Raw genomic sequence first — 15,205 nt, forward strand, 5'->3', positions numbered from 1 at the left:
CCTTGCTAGACAGACCCAGGAGGCTCCTGACTGTGCAGCCAGTGGGTTCTGTGGCAAAATCCGGACAGTGTCTGGCTTAGGTCCATAAACGGAGTGATGCAGGGGCCAGCAGCCCAAAGGCTAGGTCAAGGGTAAGATGGTGCTGAGCAGATGGAAACAGGCCCAATTCAGGGCCCTCAGTGCCCAGAGAGGAAGGGCCTCCCACCCTCCCTGGCCCCCAGGAATGGCTGTCCCCTGCTGAGCACCAACCAGCCAGCTGTTAAAAGGGGAGCTGGCACAACTGGATACATCTGGGCCTGGGCAGGAGAGGCTGCCCCACGGGACAAGGCTGGCACAGGAGCTCCTCTGGCGATGGACAACCCCATACAGACGGAGGTGGGACTCTGGGCATTAAGGCCCTGAGAACCGCCCACTTAAGGGTTGAATGACTTTTCAGTCTCCACAGTTGCCACACATGACTTTATTTGTGAAGCCCCGGGCACAGCCCAGACACACAAAGAGCACAAAGGGGAAAGCACAGAGCGTCAGGGGGCAGCTCCAGCCCAGTCCCCACCCTGTCTGGGTCCTTTAAGAGCACCGAGCTGCAGCTCACGCTCAGTGGGCCCCGCCCCTGCCCCTGGGCCGGAGAACAGACTTGGGCCAGCCAAAGAGCCCCCTCCAGCGTGGCCCTCGGGCCAGTCACAGACATCTCAGCAGCCAGGAGCAGGCCCCATGGGTCTGGAGCCAGCATCATCTACCCGCGACTCCTGCTCCTAGACACCCAGTGTTGCCACTGGCTTTTCTTCCTGTCCACGTGGCACAGGAACCAGGGCCTTGCCTTCTACTGATTGCCCCACAGCCCCACGACAGTGGCAGTCGCTGCCCCTCAGGCTGCAGAAATCAATACAGCAGGGATGGACGACGGGGATGACAATGGCTTTAGGACCAGGGCTTAGTGACAGGAAGCAAAGGCAGCACTAAGTGAGCAGCCCCAGGCAGGGCATGAAGCACAGCCCGGCCACAGCACAGAGGGAGGGGACAGTGCACAGACCGCAATTCCCTAGGCGCTGGCGCAGCCCAGAAGGGTAAGGAAGGCAAGGTGGGAGGGGACCGCCACAGGGCCTGGAACTGGAGGCACGCATCAGCAGAGCGCCCTCAGGTGGTAACAAGTTTAATGGCAGAGCAGCTCTCAGCCCTTTCATGGGGGGGGGGGGGCGGGGGGGGGGCCAGCTCCTCTCCAGTGGGACCAGGAACAGTCCAGCAGGGAGACATTAAAAACCCAAACCCCAACAGGAAGCACACACCTGCACACACACCACACCGACACACATACTCAGGGACTGACATGACGCGCGAGACAAACACCCTCCCTGCCTCTGGCCAGAGTCCTTCATCTGAGTCCCTTCCCAAGTCACTGGTTCAGGCCAAGGGGTGGGGAGAGGTCGGTTTCGCATCTACACCTTGTACAGCGTCTGCAGCAGGTTGTGGCGGGCAAAGGAGCAGGCCTCCAGGGCACCGTTGGGCCTGTGGGGAAAGAAGGGTCAGTGCGGGGGGTGGGAGGGCACGACACACACCACTGGGGCCCAGGGAGTTCAGGCTGCAGCAGGGGCCAGTTTCCCACCTATGGAGAGGGAGTGGGGGCCATTTCTGAGGCTAAAAACATGCCAGCATCCAGTTTTCTAACTTTCAGGACGACTTTTCCAGGAGGCGGGGGCGGGCGGGAGTGGGGGGTGAAGCTCAGAGGTGGCAGCACACCCAAGGCCGCTCAGCCCAGACTTGGCCAGAACGCAGGCCTCTGCTCTCCACCAGGCAGCCCTTCCCAGGGCGTCCTCACAGACCCTACAGTGCCACCTGGGCCCTCACGAGTAACGGGCTGGCCACTGTCACCATTGACATCATTAACATCACTACACAGGAAGAACGTGGGCAAGACATCCAGGGTACCAGGCGAGTGTGGGGCGCAGCCAGGACCCGCAGCCCACAGACACCTTAGTCTAGCGCAGCTGTGAGACCCCACACCATGTGGCCAGGAGTTGAGGGAGGAAAGATGTGCCTGTCACTTCAAGGCCACTCGGTCACCTCAAAGAAGATCTAAGGGACAGCTTTTATAAATCCCCGTTTTAAAGTGGTATAGACCGAGGCCTGCACTGAGGGCGGGCAGGCGGCTGAAGGAGGCACCTGTGACAGACCAACAAGGGCAAGGGCTTCTTCTCAGAATAAAAGGCGGCCCAAGGGAAAAACGCCGACTAGAAGCTGAAGGGGACAAAAGGAGCCGGACTTATGTGGGGGGGGGGGGGGGGGGGGGGAAGGCAGGGACTAGGGCCATTGACTGGAGATGCTCTAGCGAGCTAAGAGCTGGGGTCAAGGCGATGTCCCCTGCTGTGGGAACAGGCATGGGGAGAATGCAGCTTGCTGGGAAGTCGGGGCCATGAGACGTGCGGCCACGGTTGAGGGCTCGCGCTGGACTCTGGCAGAGGGGCCACACACTCAGCTCTACACCCGTGAGGTTCAAACTCATGACCCCGAGATCAAGAATCGCACGCGCCGCCGACTGAGCCCGCCTGGCACCCCTCAGCCCGGCTTTTCACTCGGGCCAGTCCACCTGCAACAGAATGGGTGGCCTGGGCAGCCGCAGTGGCGAGGGGCAGGTGTGGAGGCAGGCAGGTGGGCAGACATGCGAGAGCGTGAGGCCTGAGGAGGCAGTGCTGTGCGCAGGGAACCGCAAGATGCCGCGGTGGCGGAGAGGCCACGGTGCGAACAGTCCCAGAAGCCAGCCAGCGTTCCTCACTGTGCCCTGAGCCAGACCACCCCCGACGCTTCACACACCCAGGCACGACCCGATGGCACGAGCCACACGTATGTCACCCCACCCCCCCGCCAAGGCGAGGGGGAGTTTCTGTCTCTCTCCTGCCTCACTCCCACTTCCCTCCCAAAGCACCGGATTCACGGTAAGTACGGGTGGTCAGAGCCCCCAGAGACCACCTCATTCAGCAACTTGGTGGGGCAGATGGGAAGACTGAGGCCTGAGGAGGGCCAGAGGTCGGCTGGGGCTACACAGGGCCCCAGTGAGAGCAGGGGACAAGCCTTCTGACTCATCCCTGGTGGGCACTGGAGTCTGAAAGCTCCTTGTTATCCAGCTATGGCTACTGCCCCACCAGGAGCCAGGACCCTCCTCCAGGACACGGCCAAGATTTCCAGGTCTCTGGGCATTTGGCATTCGCAGGGGAGGGGCCTGTGGCTGCGGAAGACGGGTGTGACAGGCCCCTTCAGCCTCAGCCCTGTAGCTGAGAGAATGGACACAGAACTGCTCGCAGAGACATCCCGGAGTACAGGACCTTGAGCACCAGGGCGACCATGGGCAAACTCCTCCCCTCCTGTGCTGTTTCCTCGTCTGGAAAATAGGGGCCTTTCCACGTTCTCTCTCTCAGGAAAAGACACTATTCCTGAGCCCCCTGTCCTCAGCCTGGCACAGGGGAGGAGAGACTGAAACATGGATGCTGAGAGCCCAGGAGGCATGAGGGTCTCTCATAGGCCTGAACGTGCAGGCCAGGGAAGCCTGCACTGACGAGGGGCCTGCAGACGCCGGAACCGGCTGCCGTGTGAGCCAATGAGGGCACACTCACTTGGTCATGAATGCCAGCAGCAGGGGTGCGAGGGCCTTGGGGAAGTAGTCCTGCTGCACCATGTGGTTCAATGCCATCAGAGGGCCATACAAGTTGGCAATGGCCTTGACCTTGTCTTCACTCTGTAAGGGGAACACAGAGCACAAACAGGGTGAGTGAGCTACAGGGCCACCGGGGTCTGGGGTGCTGTAGGTCTCCACCACCAGCCCCCTGCCCAGAGAGCCCCATGGCCAAGGTCAAGCTGAATCCCATCACCAAGGCGAGGCTGCTTAAGCAGACCCAGAGACAGGGTGGGTGACAGGTCCCCCGACAGGACTCAAGGTGTGAGACAGGGTGGGTGGGTGGGCAGGTGTACTCCCTTCCTCCCCTGAAGTTGCACCTTGAGCAGACCCATGTGGATGAGAAGCCTGGTGAGGAAAGCATTGGAGTTGAAGGAGGATGAGCTGAAGGCCTTCTTCATCAAGGCATCTGCAAGACAGAAGCAGCAATGGGGCCACAAATGAGTTTGTGGCAGCAAATGGCTGGTCACCAGCCAAGGTCACGTAGCTCTGGCACACACAGGTTGGGTCCTTTCTTCTGCACTGATCAGGTGAGCACAGGGCAGCAAACCGTGGTCCCAGGCTGAGGGGACAGCCAGGAGAAGGGCTCAACCTACCAGCTGTGACACCTTGTCCTTCTCATGCTGACTTCACACACCGCAAAAGGGCTTGGGGACCTTGCACAACCAAGGCGGGGCAGGCAGGGGGCAAGTTTAAGTGAGGCAGATCACCCTGGGGGAGATTTCAGCGGTTCTGTAGAGGTGAGGGGGAATGAGCAGAGAAGGGAGGGGAAGGAGTGGCCGAGGGTCTATAGGCACCGTGTGGGCACACACTTCCGTGCTAGGCTGTTCTGGGAAACAATTCAGGTTACTTGTTCCCATCAGTGCTCATGGGGATGGGACCTCAGGGAGCAGACTTAGTGACTCCGTCTGGGCCTCGCCAGCCTACCCAGCCTTGCTCGCCACTGACCCTCCTGCCTCGATGCCACCCACAGGGCACCAATCCAGGAGAAAGCATCACGTTTCTCCACTCCTCTCTACCCTTCTCCACGTGCTGGGCCCTTCCTTCCCTGTCTGCCTTCCCAAGTCTGACCACACTGCAGAGCTCAGACATGCGTGGTCAAGTGGAAGGTGACAGGTGCTGTGATGGAGGTAACAGGGAAAGGGGTAGTAAGGGAGAGTCATGACAGGACCAGAGATCTTGGGAAGCCTGGTGAAAGAAATGGGGAAAGCAGGCATCCTCCAGGGTTGCAGGTGGAGGGGACTGTGTGCAGAGGCTCAGGTGAGGACACAAGCTCAGCTCTCTCATGGCCTCTCCTCTGAGAGGACTGCTCCCATCAGGGCCTTGGGGCTGTGACTATCTGGTCTTCCTACAGCACACGCCTGGCTGAGTTCTAACTGTATGTAACTGTATGGCTTTGGAAAGGCCTCAGTTGCCCCATCTGCAAAAAATAGGAGAGCAGCCAGCCTACTCCGTGGCAGGAACCCAACAAAATAGGTAGGAGGGGGTGGAGAGCAGTACATACTTTAATGTTGGAACAAGGGGTTCCAGCCACCGTAAATGTCATCTGAGCCCTGATGCAGCAAGAAGGCAGGGCCATCCGTGCCCCGCCCACCCCACGTTACCTACTGCATCTTGCACTGCTGTCCTCACTGTGGCTTCATCCTTAAACACAGACGACACCTTCAGGAAGGCAGAGACCACCTTTTCCGGGTCAGATGTGTCAGTCTGAGAACACAAGAGACAATGGCTAGTCACCAGGGGCCAGAGCCCCAGGGAAGATGTGCCTGCACTCTGCTGCTGGCTTGGCTGGAAGAGGCCTTGGTGAGACACGGGCCTCTGGTGGGCAAAGATGGGTCCTGCCTCGCGCCCACACTGTCCCCTTCGAGCCAAGCATGGTCCGGTCCATGGCAGGTATGCAAAGCATACAGGGGGAGTGCATCAGTATTAAAATGGGTTATTCCCGTGACCCAGTGCTCCTCTTCTTATAATCTAACCTGAACAAAATAATCCAGGATATAGGCTAGACGTCATTCAACACAAGGAAATTTAACTTCACCTAACTTCACTGGGGTGGAGACAGGTGGAAGCAACGTGAATGTCCAGAAACAGTGTCTGAGTGCTATATCCACTCACTGGGGTAGCAGGCATGGTTCCTGACACAGGAGATGGCGAATGGTATTACATGAAAAAGTGGGCCTTTAATCTCATTTGTCAGGGAAAGAAACAGAGAAAACATGAAAAGGAAGTCAGCCAAAAGGCCAAGCCAGCTCTGAGAGCGGACACATTTTATTTCTCTGTATTTATCATTTAACTTCTCTGAAACCCTGCTGTCTCAGGTGTAACCCAGCGTAACAGGGTCTACGCTCTGGGCTGCCCAGAGGGTTACATAATGAAACCATGTCTAAGTACTCGGAGCAGTGCCTAGCCGACAGGAGGCACTGAACAGTCACCTCAATATGAATCAGGGAATGAGGAAGCGAACAAATGGATGAACAAGCCAGCGAACCAACAAACGAGTGAGGCGGGAGCAAGGGCACACTAAAGCACATGACCTCCACAGGAGCCCTGGGCAGGACAGCTGTTCTAGAACACAGGAAGCAAGCCTAGGTGTGTGCACACGAGTGTGCTGGGAAAATGCCCCAGGTGTCACTAGGTGCAGCAGGCCTGCTCTTCCTGCAGCCCAAGTGTGTTCCCGGTGGCGGGGTCCACTTCTGGAGGTTGACAGATACACTGGTCACACACATTTATGTGTATTTTTTAAATGTGGGGGAGGGGCCCTAGCTGGCTCAGTCTGAAGGAAGGGTATGCAACTCGATCTCGGGGTCGTGGGTTCGAGCCCCATGTGGGTCACAGAGACCACTTAATAAATAACACTTGGGAATGCAAGCTGGAGCAGCTACTCTGGAAAACAGTAGGTAGGTTCCTCAAAAAACTAAAAATAGAACCACCCTACACCCCAGCAATTGCACTACTAGGCATTTATCCAAGGGATGCAGGTGTGCTGTTTCGAAGGGACACACACACCCCAGTGTTTATAGCAGCACTATCAACAATAGCCAAAGTATGGAAAGAGCCCAAATGCCCATCGACGGATGAATGGATAAAGAAGATGTGGTATATCTATACAATGGAGTATTACTGGGCAATCAAAAAGAATGAAATCTTGCCATTTGCAACTACGTGGATGGAACTGGAGGGTATTATGCTAAGTGAAATTAGTCAGAGAAAGACAAAAATCATATGACTTCACTCCTATGAGGACTTTAAGAGACAAAACAGATGAACATAAGGGAAGGGAAACAAAAATAATATAAAAACAGGGAGGGGGACAAAACAGAAGAGACTCATAAATATGGAGAACAAACTGAGGGTTACAGGAGAGGTTGTGGGAGGGGGGAGGGGCTAAATGGGTAAGAGGCACTAAGGAATCTACTCCTGAAATCATTGTTGCACTATATGTTAACTAATTTGGATGTAAATTTAGAAAAATAAAAAATAAAACAAGTTAAAGAAAAAACAGCAAGGAAAAGTGGGCCAGCTGAGCCTGATTAGTATTGATTGGAATTTCTTGCCACCAATAAATTTGCCTATTGATGTCGAAAAATAAATAAATAAATAACACTTAAACAAACGCACCTGGCAGTCCCCACTCCCGCTGACAGTGTCCCCTCCCAATCCCATGCTCTGCTCGTCCCCATCTCCACGGCACGCTGGGCTCAGAGGTTGGAAGCGTGGCCGCCTACCTGCTGGGCTATCAGCACGGAACTCTTGGGCCCAAGGCGCAGCAGCTTCTCTGGAGAGGGGAAAGCCAGGAAAGTGGAGACGTCTGCAGGAGGCGGGGAGGATAGCACGGGAGCTGGCTCCTGAGGGACAGGCGGCACAGGTGGCTCTGTGGAGGTCCGAACCCAGACTCCTCACCCAGAACATGCAACCTTCGCTCTAGGTAGTCAAGGCTCAGAGTCTTGGATTCTTCCTCCCACTCACGTGCAGCCCCCAAAGGGTGAGGGGCCCGCAGAGGCCGGCCCTTGCTGGCTCCTAGCATGGGAGCCTCTGGGATGGGGGCAAGCCACCTCCTTAGGCCAGGCGCCTCCTTGCCAGGACATACGACGTCCCAGAAGTGATGTAAGAAGTGCGTGGGGGCCAAAGTGGACCCCACCAGGAACTGGAGTCTAGCCCGGATAAGCACTGCTAGCGAGGTGCCCAGAGAAAAACTAAAAACTGGAAAGTGTCTGGCCACTTGTCGAAATGCTTCCATAAACCAGGGAAAAAGTGAAATTCAACATGAGTGTGGGGGTCCTCGTCCAACCTGTGGTTCGCCAGAGTTTTTAGTCAGGAGCTTATGAGGAAAAGGACACGGTAGCCCTGACTCCACCAGCCCTCCTGGCGAGGCGAAGGGACACCGAGTGTTCAAGCTGGACCAGTCTCCAGAAGGGGGGGCTGTCCCTGCAGGTCGCCAAGATGGGTAGGAAAAGAATTTCTATTTATGCCTATTTTTTACTCTCTTCTTTTAGAGATATTTATGTATGTTTCATACTAAACGGTACAGCCGCGTCATATATGCTATAATCACATCATGATGCGTAAGTGAATAAACGCATCTGTACTGGGATAAATATAAATATGGATGAATACAGCTATATTGGGATGACTTTTCCTTTTTCACTTACAGGGGTGCGCATTCAAAAATAGTTTGCACCCAATGTACTTAAGTGGATTCCACACCCACCGCCCCCGTGAAGATGTCCCAGGACTTCATATTCGAGAACCAGGGCTCTGATCCTGCCAAACGACAAGGAACTCACTCCACTGTTTGGGTCCAGAATCTTCCTTGATGGTGTGGATGACTCCTCTCCTTGCCCTTGCTGTGGCTCTTCTTCCTCCTCCTCCTCTTCCTCCTCCTCTTCCTCCTCTTCTTCCTCCTCCTCCTCTTCCTCCTCCTCTTCCTCCTCTTCCTCCTCCTCCTCCTCATCATCCTCACCCTCATCGTCACTGCAGAGGGGAGTTGGCTAAAGCAGACCCTCCCTGCCCAGAGGCCCATGTTGGCTCTGAGGCCTGGCTCCACAACCCACAGACCCCAATCAGGTGGGAGGGAGCCTACAGAGGATGGGGGCGCCGCTGCTCCCAGGGTGAGGGCATGTGGGTCACCAGGGAGCCCATCATCCAACTCTCATCACCCAGGGAAGCCCATGTTGTGAACACGGAGAAACCACATATCCACCCTCGCCCGTAGTCCCCCACTGGGGAGACAGAAAAGGAAGAGAACAGTCCGTCACAGCTGAGGCCCAGGGCTTGGCATGAATACTGCCCAGGCTGAGACGCTGTATCTCACTGCTCACAGGAAGCTGTGGCTGGGGGGGGGGGGGATGGGGATTTCTGGGACTGTGAGCCCCTCAAGGCCATCTGAGCCCCCAGTTCCTAGCAGCAACACAGGCATAGAACTGAGGGGACACAAGTGAGGGTCTGACAGGTGAATGAAGCCAACCTGGGGGCCAGAAGGCCAGAGGGAGCAGGTGCTGATGACGCAAACTGACTCCCACCCACACGGAGGAGGCAGCCCTGCCACCACGGCCATGGCCACAGCCCATGTGGCTCCGCAAACCCTGAACTCCCTGCTCTCTTGCGTCAACCTCCTCCTTTCTGAACTCTGTCTCCAAGTCTGGTTCCACACCCCCATCGCCGCCCTGACCTCACTGCTACTCTACCCCATCTGTCAGCTCAGACCAAAGGTCATCCCTTCAGAAGCCTCCCCACCTCACCCACTCCAAAGGGTGACCACTCTCAGACCTTCACTGTCTCTGAACATACAGGAACTTAATCATTCTTGGCCGCCCGTCCAGCCAGAATGAAGTCCCACGAGTCAGAAACGTTCACTGTCTTATCCTTGCGCCCCTGATGCCTCGCACAGCATCTGACACATACAGGAGGGGCTCAAACAATGGCTCCTAAATGAATAAAAGGAGAACCACAGCCCACAGCTCCCTACCTGAGGGAGGCCAGCACCTTGGCCATGTTGAAGCCGTCTAGCACCTCCTGGAGCTGCTCGCAGCCTTCTTCTCCCAGCGCGTTGCCTGCTCGCGGAGAGGAGGAACGGAGCGTCAGGATGGGCAGCAGGGCCCGCCCGGCAGGCGTGGGCCAAGGCCACCACTCCTATTACCATTGAGGTCCAGCTTCTCCAGCTCAGCCTTGTCGGCCACGGCCTCAGCAACGGCCAGAGCAGCATCTCTCTTGATTTCACAGAACGACAAGTTCAGCTCCTGAAAATAAGAGAAAGGAGTAGAGGCCAGCAGAATCACAGGCCAGGAGACCACGTTCTCCTCTGAAGCCTGTTTTCCCCAAGGGAGGGTAAGGCAGGCTCTGAGCTCCAGCTGGGCACAGTGACAGCGACAATAATAATAATGCCAGTTAGCTAGCGATGCACCAGGTACTCAAGGCGCTCTCTTACACTATGCTATGATGACCTCCATTGCTCCCTCCTCCCATTTCCAAAACGATGAAACTGCGGCTCACGTCACACAGGTGAAGAGAATTGCACAAAATGAGAGAGATGTGGCAGGGCTGAGCCACAAACCCAGGCCCACCTGGCCTTAAAGACCACACCCCTGCCACCCACGGCGGCAACCCCGAGTGTGGGGGAAGCCCAGGCCCGAGGGGAAGACACGGGTGGCGCCGGCACCTTCAGCTTGGGCAGGCCCCCGCGCACGGCATCTGCAATGGCGACAGCACCCTTGGAGCGCACCAGGCAGTCCCCGAAGTTGATCACCTCCACCTGCCGCAAGGTCTTCAGCGTCTGCGAGGAGGAAGCAAAGGCCAGGGTGAGGGTGTAGGCCCCCCAGCAGCCCTCTGAGGGCCAACGGCACACCCCGTGTCAGCCGCCACACTGTCCTCCTCCATCCAGTCTGGCCTTCTCAGCACCTCACCAGCTTTTGTCACCTCCTGGCCTCTGGCTAACCTCCCTCCACTCTACTTCTGTTCTATCCAGAACCTTCCTGAAGCATAAATCTGACCAAGTTGCACGCTAGCTTAAAACACTGCATGGCTGCCTATTACTCATGGGAGAGCCTCAGAATCAGCAAGGCCACGAGTTTTTGCCTCCCTCTCCTATCGTCTGACCCTCAGACACCTCCTGAACCTTGCCTGTTTCAAACCAGGACCCTCTCCCGTGCTGCTGATCCCTTCGCCTGAAACACCCGTTTGTCCAAGGTCCATTTGTCTTATACAACTTGGCCAAAATGTGACCTCTTCCAGGAAGCCTGCCCTAAGTCTGATCTGAACTTCCTGTACTTTCCCTACACTTGCAGATGCTTCTGCCAATCCCCCACAGCAGCAGGACTAGGCTTTTGTGGAGTCTTAGGGTCCAGCGAGGTCTTGACACCCAAACAGCCCTACGTTCACAGCCCCGCGCTGTCACAGGCCTCTCCCCTCCCTCCATGAATTAGGGACTCCTTGAAGGCAGAGTCTGACTCAACTCTGCATGGCCCACACTTGGCACAGGGCTGGGCACTGGACAGGGCTCGATAAATAGCTGATCAAAGAATCAATGAGAAAAGCAGTCGGGCTGGAACCATCTTCCATGCAGATTCTGAGAACTAATCCAGCACCAACAGCTGGGTTTACACAGAGGCAGCTCAGGAGGAAGGCAGTATGGACACTCAGAGCTGCCCAAAGAGAGCGCAGGTAAGCTTCTGACACATGGCCTGTTCTGTAACGTACCCATGAGGTACACGTCCGGTGGGTGGGCAGAGCAGCTCACCTGCTGATACGTGCATTAAAAAGGCAGCAGCCAGGGGCACCTGGGTGGCTCGGTTAAGCATCCAACTCTTGGTTTCAGCTCAGGTCATGATCTTATGGTTGATGGGTTTGAGCCCCACAGTGGGCTCTGTGTGGAGCCTGTCTGGGATTCTCTCTCTCCCTCTCTTTCTTTGCTCCTCCCTTGCTATCTCCCTCTCAAAATAGATAAATAAGTTTAAAAAACAAAAGAAAGGCAGCAGCCAGACCCTGCTTACTGCTCTCTGACCCTGCCACTCCCGCCTCACCTTGGCCATAGCCACAGCGCCCTTCTCAGTGAAGGTGTTGTCGTTCAGGTTGATGACCCGTAGCAGGGGGTTGATGGCGAAAGCCTGGGCCAGGGCAGTGACACCGGGGTGATTGATCCCATTCTGTGGCATGTGGACCTCCTCCAGAGTCCCGATGATCTGTGAGGGGCAGGAGGGACAGAGCAGAGTGGTGGGCTCCCGAGCTCCAGGGACATCCAGTAGGTAGGAAGGTGGCACTACACACTAGATACGGGGAGAGGCTGCCATCCACTTGGGCACGGGCTTGTCCACGGATATTTTGGGTGATCTCAAAGCAGAACTCTGGGCATGGCTGTATCTGATCCCCTCCATAGCCTCATGAGGGAGACTGACCTGGGATTAGGAACTCCACCAGACAAAGACTAGGGATCAGAAAGGCTAAGTAACTTGTGCAGGGTCACACAGCACAGAACACAAGTTTCTGGGTCTGGCGTCCTCCACACAGGGAGGACCCTGGGTGTTGGCCCAGGAGTCTGCCCTGGTCCTTCTTTGCACACTGCAGCTCCACTGGGCCTGTCTTTCTTGGGGCTCTCCTGCCCTGTTCACACGGTACGACTGGTACCCCACATCTACCTCCTTTTCTAGGGGGCGAGGTCTTCCCCAACCACCTAGCCTTTCTTCATCCCAACCTTTTGACACCTCCCTTCTCTCTGCTTGGAACACTCTGTGTCCTTGTTTGTTGGCATCTTCTTGGTAGACTGACTCCTATGCAGTCTTCCTATATACCTCTCATTTTGGATACCTCCTCTCCCAGGAGGGCTTCCAGGATGCCCCCACCCCCACCCCAGGCACAGGCCGGTGCTCTGCCTGTATCCCCAGAGCACTCTGTCCTTTCACTATCATGGCGTCCGTCATTTGGACTATCAACAACACCTTCCTGTCTACATTCCACCAGTTTCTGAGCTCTGAAGGAGCCCATGCCCCACTCTCCGCTTCCACCAAGGATTGAAGCCAGGCCTGCAAGAACTCTCCAACTAGGGGCCTTTCGTTGTTCCAGGGTACCAGAACAGCGCAGAGGGTTCACAAGCAAATACAAGCAGGCCAACTGAGAAACACTACCGGTCAGGGCTGCTCAGTATTTTCTGTGCCGCAGACCCTTCCGGCGGTCTGGTAAAACCCCTGGCACCCTTCTTAGCATGTTTAATAATTTTAAAACAAATTATATAGGACTACAAAGGAAATCAACTCAACTGGAAGACAATCCTCAAAATAGTTAGAAAAAACCCCAAAGGTGTACTGTAGTAATATGCGTTCACCGTATTACAAAGGCACTGAACAACAGCACCTCGGGGCAAGTCTGCAGTTATTGTGACGGTACCGCATGAGAAACGTTTCTGTAGATCTGTACAACTATTTCACGTGAAAACATTTGTGATTTCTACCATCAACACAATCACGGGCGGGTGTTTTCTCTTTTCTCTTTATTTTTTTTAAGTTTATTTTTTGAGAGAGACAGACAAAGTGCAAGAGGGGGAGGGGCAGAGAGGGCAGGGACAAAGGATCTGAAGCAGGCGAGCCCGATGCGGGGCTCAAATTCTCGAACCCTGAGATCATGACCTGAGCTGAAGTCAGACACTTAACCGACTGAGCCACCTAGGTGCCCAATCGTGGGCATTTCTAAAGCAGCTGAGGCTTATCGTCTACTTTCACAACTGAAGGTAACACTACATCTTAAGGGCACCTGGGTGGCTTAGGGCATGATCTCACAGTTCGTAAGATGGAGCCCCGTATCAGGCTCTGTGCGGTGGCTGCTTGGGATTCAGTCTCTCTCTCTGCCCCTCCCCGCTTGCACTTTGTCTCTCAAAGTAAAGTAATTAAAAAAAACCACTACATTTTAGTTACGTTAGTGTTAATAATCATGCAATCTTCCCCCATCCACGTTCAAAGACTCCCTGGGTTCTATCCACAGACTAGAGGCATCCTACGGACCCCAAGTCCAAGAGCACAGAAGGACATCTGATGCTTAGCACAACCACAGCACATCCCCATTCCCACCCACCACACTGGGGACAGCAAGGTGAGGGAAGGGGCGCAGAGAAGGCGTAACCTTTAATGTCATGATCTTTACAAGGACGGTAACTAGGCTCCTCCGGCTCCAGAGGCAGCAAGAGCTCTCCTGCAGCCCGGGGTCCAGTAAGGCACTTGTCCCCCACTATTCTCACTCTCTGCCTGAGGCAGGCACTCCACCAGGTAGACCGTCTTAAGTAGCAACACTATGGGGAATGTCGCTGTGGCCTGAATACAATTAATACCGCTAGGATACTGTCTACCACAGAAAACATTTACATGAAGTGAAAAGACAGACTCCAACGTTCCCAGCCCCATGGGGTAGGGGTGGCCCTCTCCCGGAGCTCACAGTCAAGATCTCAACAGTGTCAGGGGAGGGGGCAGGGCACCAGGGCAGCTATGAGGAGAGAGGAGAGTGGAAGGAGAGGAGTAGGGGGTAAGGGCACCTGTGCCACTGCCCCCCACCTCCGTCTCAAGGCTAAATCTGAGGGCTCACTCCATCTCTGTGCCCCACCCACTAGAGGCAGAGACACTGACCTTCAGGGAGCCCAGGCCGACGTCATGCCAGGCTGTCATCCTGCTCGCTGCTCTGGCACCCCTGACTCCCATATCTGAGCCAGGCAGACCTCGCTCACTGATCAGAGCCACACACAATCTTCTCAAACAGGATTCCAGGAGCCACTACCAATTCACTTGCAGTGCTGGATGGGGTGGCTTTTCAGACACATCACAGGCATTCTGCCCCACTGCAGAATGAGCCAGCAGGCTCAGAGGGGAAGCGGCTCGCCCTAGGCCTCGCAGCTCAATTCCAGAGTAGGGATGCAGACCAGGATTAAAAGCCTCACCCCGAAAGCTTCCGCCAAGGCAGTGGCTCCATCGTTCTCCAGACGGTTTCTGCCAGCCACGAAGACCTTCAGGCCCAGTGGCTTGCCCTGGGCACTGGACTTCCGGTGACACTCAGTCAGAGCCGCTGCCAGGATCTGTGGGGGAAAAGGCAAGGGGCCCAGCCCTGAGGCAGGAGGCCTGGTCTTCAACCTCCCATGCCGCCTACTGGCGGTGGACACGGGGACAAGAACTGCTCGTGAGCACCGTGGCCGTACTGCACGTGTGCCAGCACCCACAGCTTACAACGAAGGGCTTTCCCATATTCCACTTCACTTGCGTGTCCCACCACCCTGTGCCTGTTAGAGACGGGGAGATAGAGACCTGGCAGGAAGGGAGACACCAACATGGACAGGTCAACTGAAAGACAGGTCCTAGGGAAGGTGCTTCAGTCAGCTCACTTTACTGCCAGATGCCCTGTCAGATGGGGACCATCGTGATTCCCACTTTCTGGCTAAAGAAACTCAGGCTCCAGGAGGGACAGAAACATTCCTCTAGTCGGTAAGCAAGTGGCTGAGTCTGGACCAGAACCTAAATCGTCTGGCATCTCTTGCATGTCCCCCAACGCCTAAGGGGAGCTGGCTGAGACCGTGGCCCTGCC

General features: G+C 55.7%; 1 protein-coding gene across 3 annotated transcripts in view; it reads right to left on the reverse strand.

Annotated features, from left to right (window-relative positions):
• Positions 1 to 445: 445 nt before the first annotated feature.
• The window catches only part of RANGAP1 (Ran GTPase activating protein 1), a 32,377-nt gene continuing 17,617 nt past the window's right edge, over positions 446 to 15,205 (reverse strand). For 2 of the 3 annotated variants that reach the window (XM_047866851.1, XM_047866849.1), the window contains exons 6-16: positions 14,568 to 14,702; positions 11,677 to 11,835; positions 10,317 to 10,430; positions 9,798 to 9,897; positions 9,627 to 9,711; positions 8,446 to 8,632; positions 7,387 to 7,506; positions 5,266 to 5,368; positions 3,982 to 4,070; positions 3,603 to 3,724; positions 446 to 1,503 (exon numbers count right to left, since the gene is read on the reverse strand). In XM_047866851.1, coding sequence (XP_047722807.1) covers positions 1,434 to 1,503; positions 3,603 to 3,724; positions 3,982 to 4,070; positions 5,266 to 5,368; positions 7,387 to 7,506; positions 8,446 to 8,632; positions 9,627 to 9,711; positions 9,798 to 9,897; positions 10,317 to 10,430; positions 11,677 to 11,835; positions 14,568 to 14,702 — 1,284 coding nt within the window. In that variant the 3' untranslated portion in view covers positions 446 to 1,433. The remainder of the gene's footprint in view (positions 1,504 to 3,602; positions 3,725 to 3,981; positions 4,071 to 5,265; positions 5,369 to 7,386; positions 7,507 to 8,445; positions 8,633 to 9,626; positions 9,712 to 9,797; positions 9,898 to 10,316; positions 10,431 to 11,676; positions 11,836 to 14,567; positions 14,703 to 15,205) is intronic. The other variant, XM_047866850.1, reaches the window with a different exon arrangement.

This window comes from Prionailurus viverrinus, chromosome B4 (genome assembly GCF_022837055.1).
Source record: "Prionailurus viverrinus isolate Anna chromosome B4, UM_Priviv_1.0, whole genome shotgun sequence".
Taxonomy (NCBI): domain Eukaryota; kingdom Metazoa; phylum Chordata; class Mammalia; order Carnivora; family Felidae; genus Prionailurus; species Prionailurus viverrinus.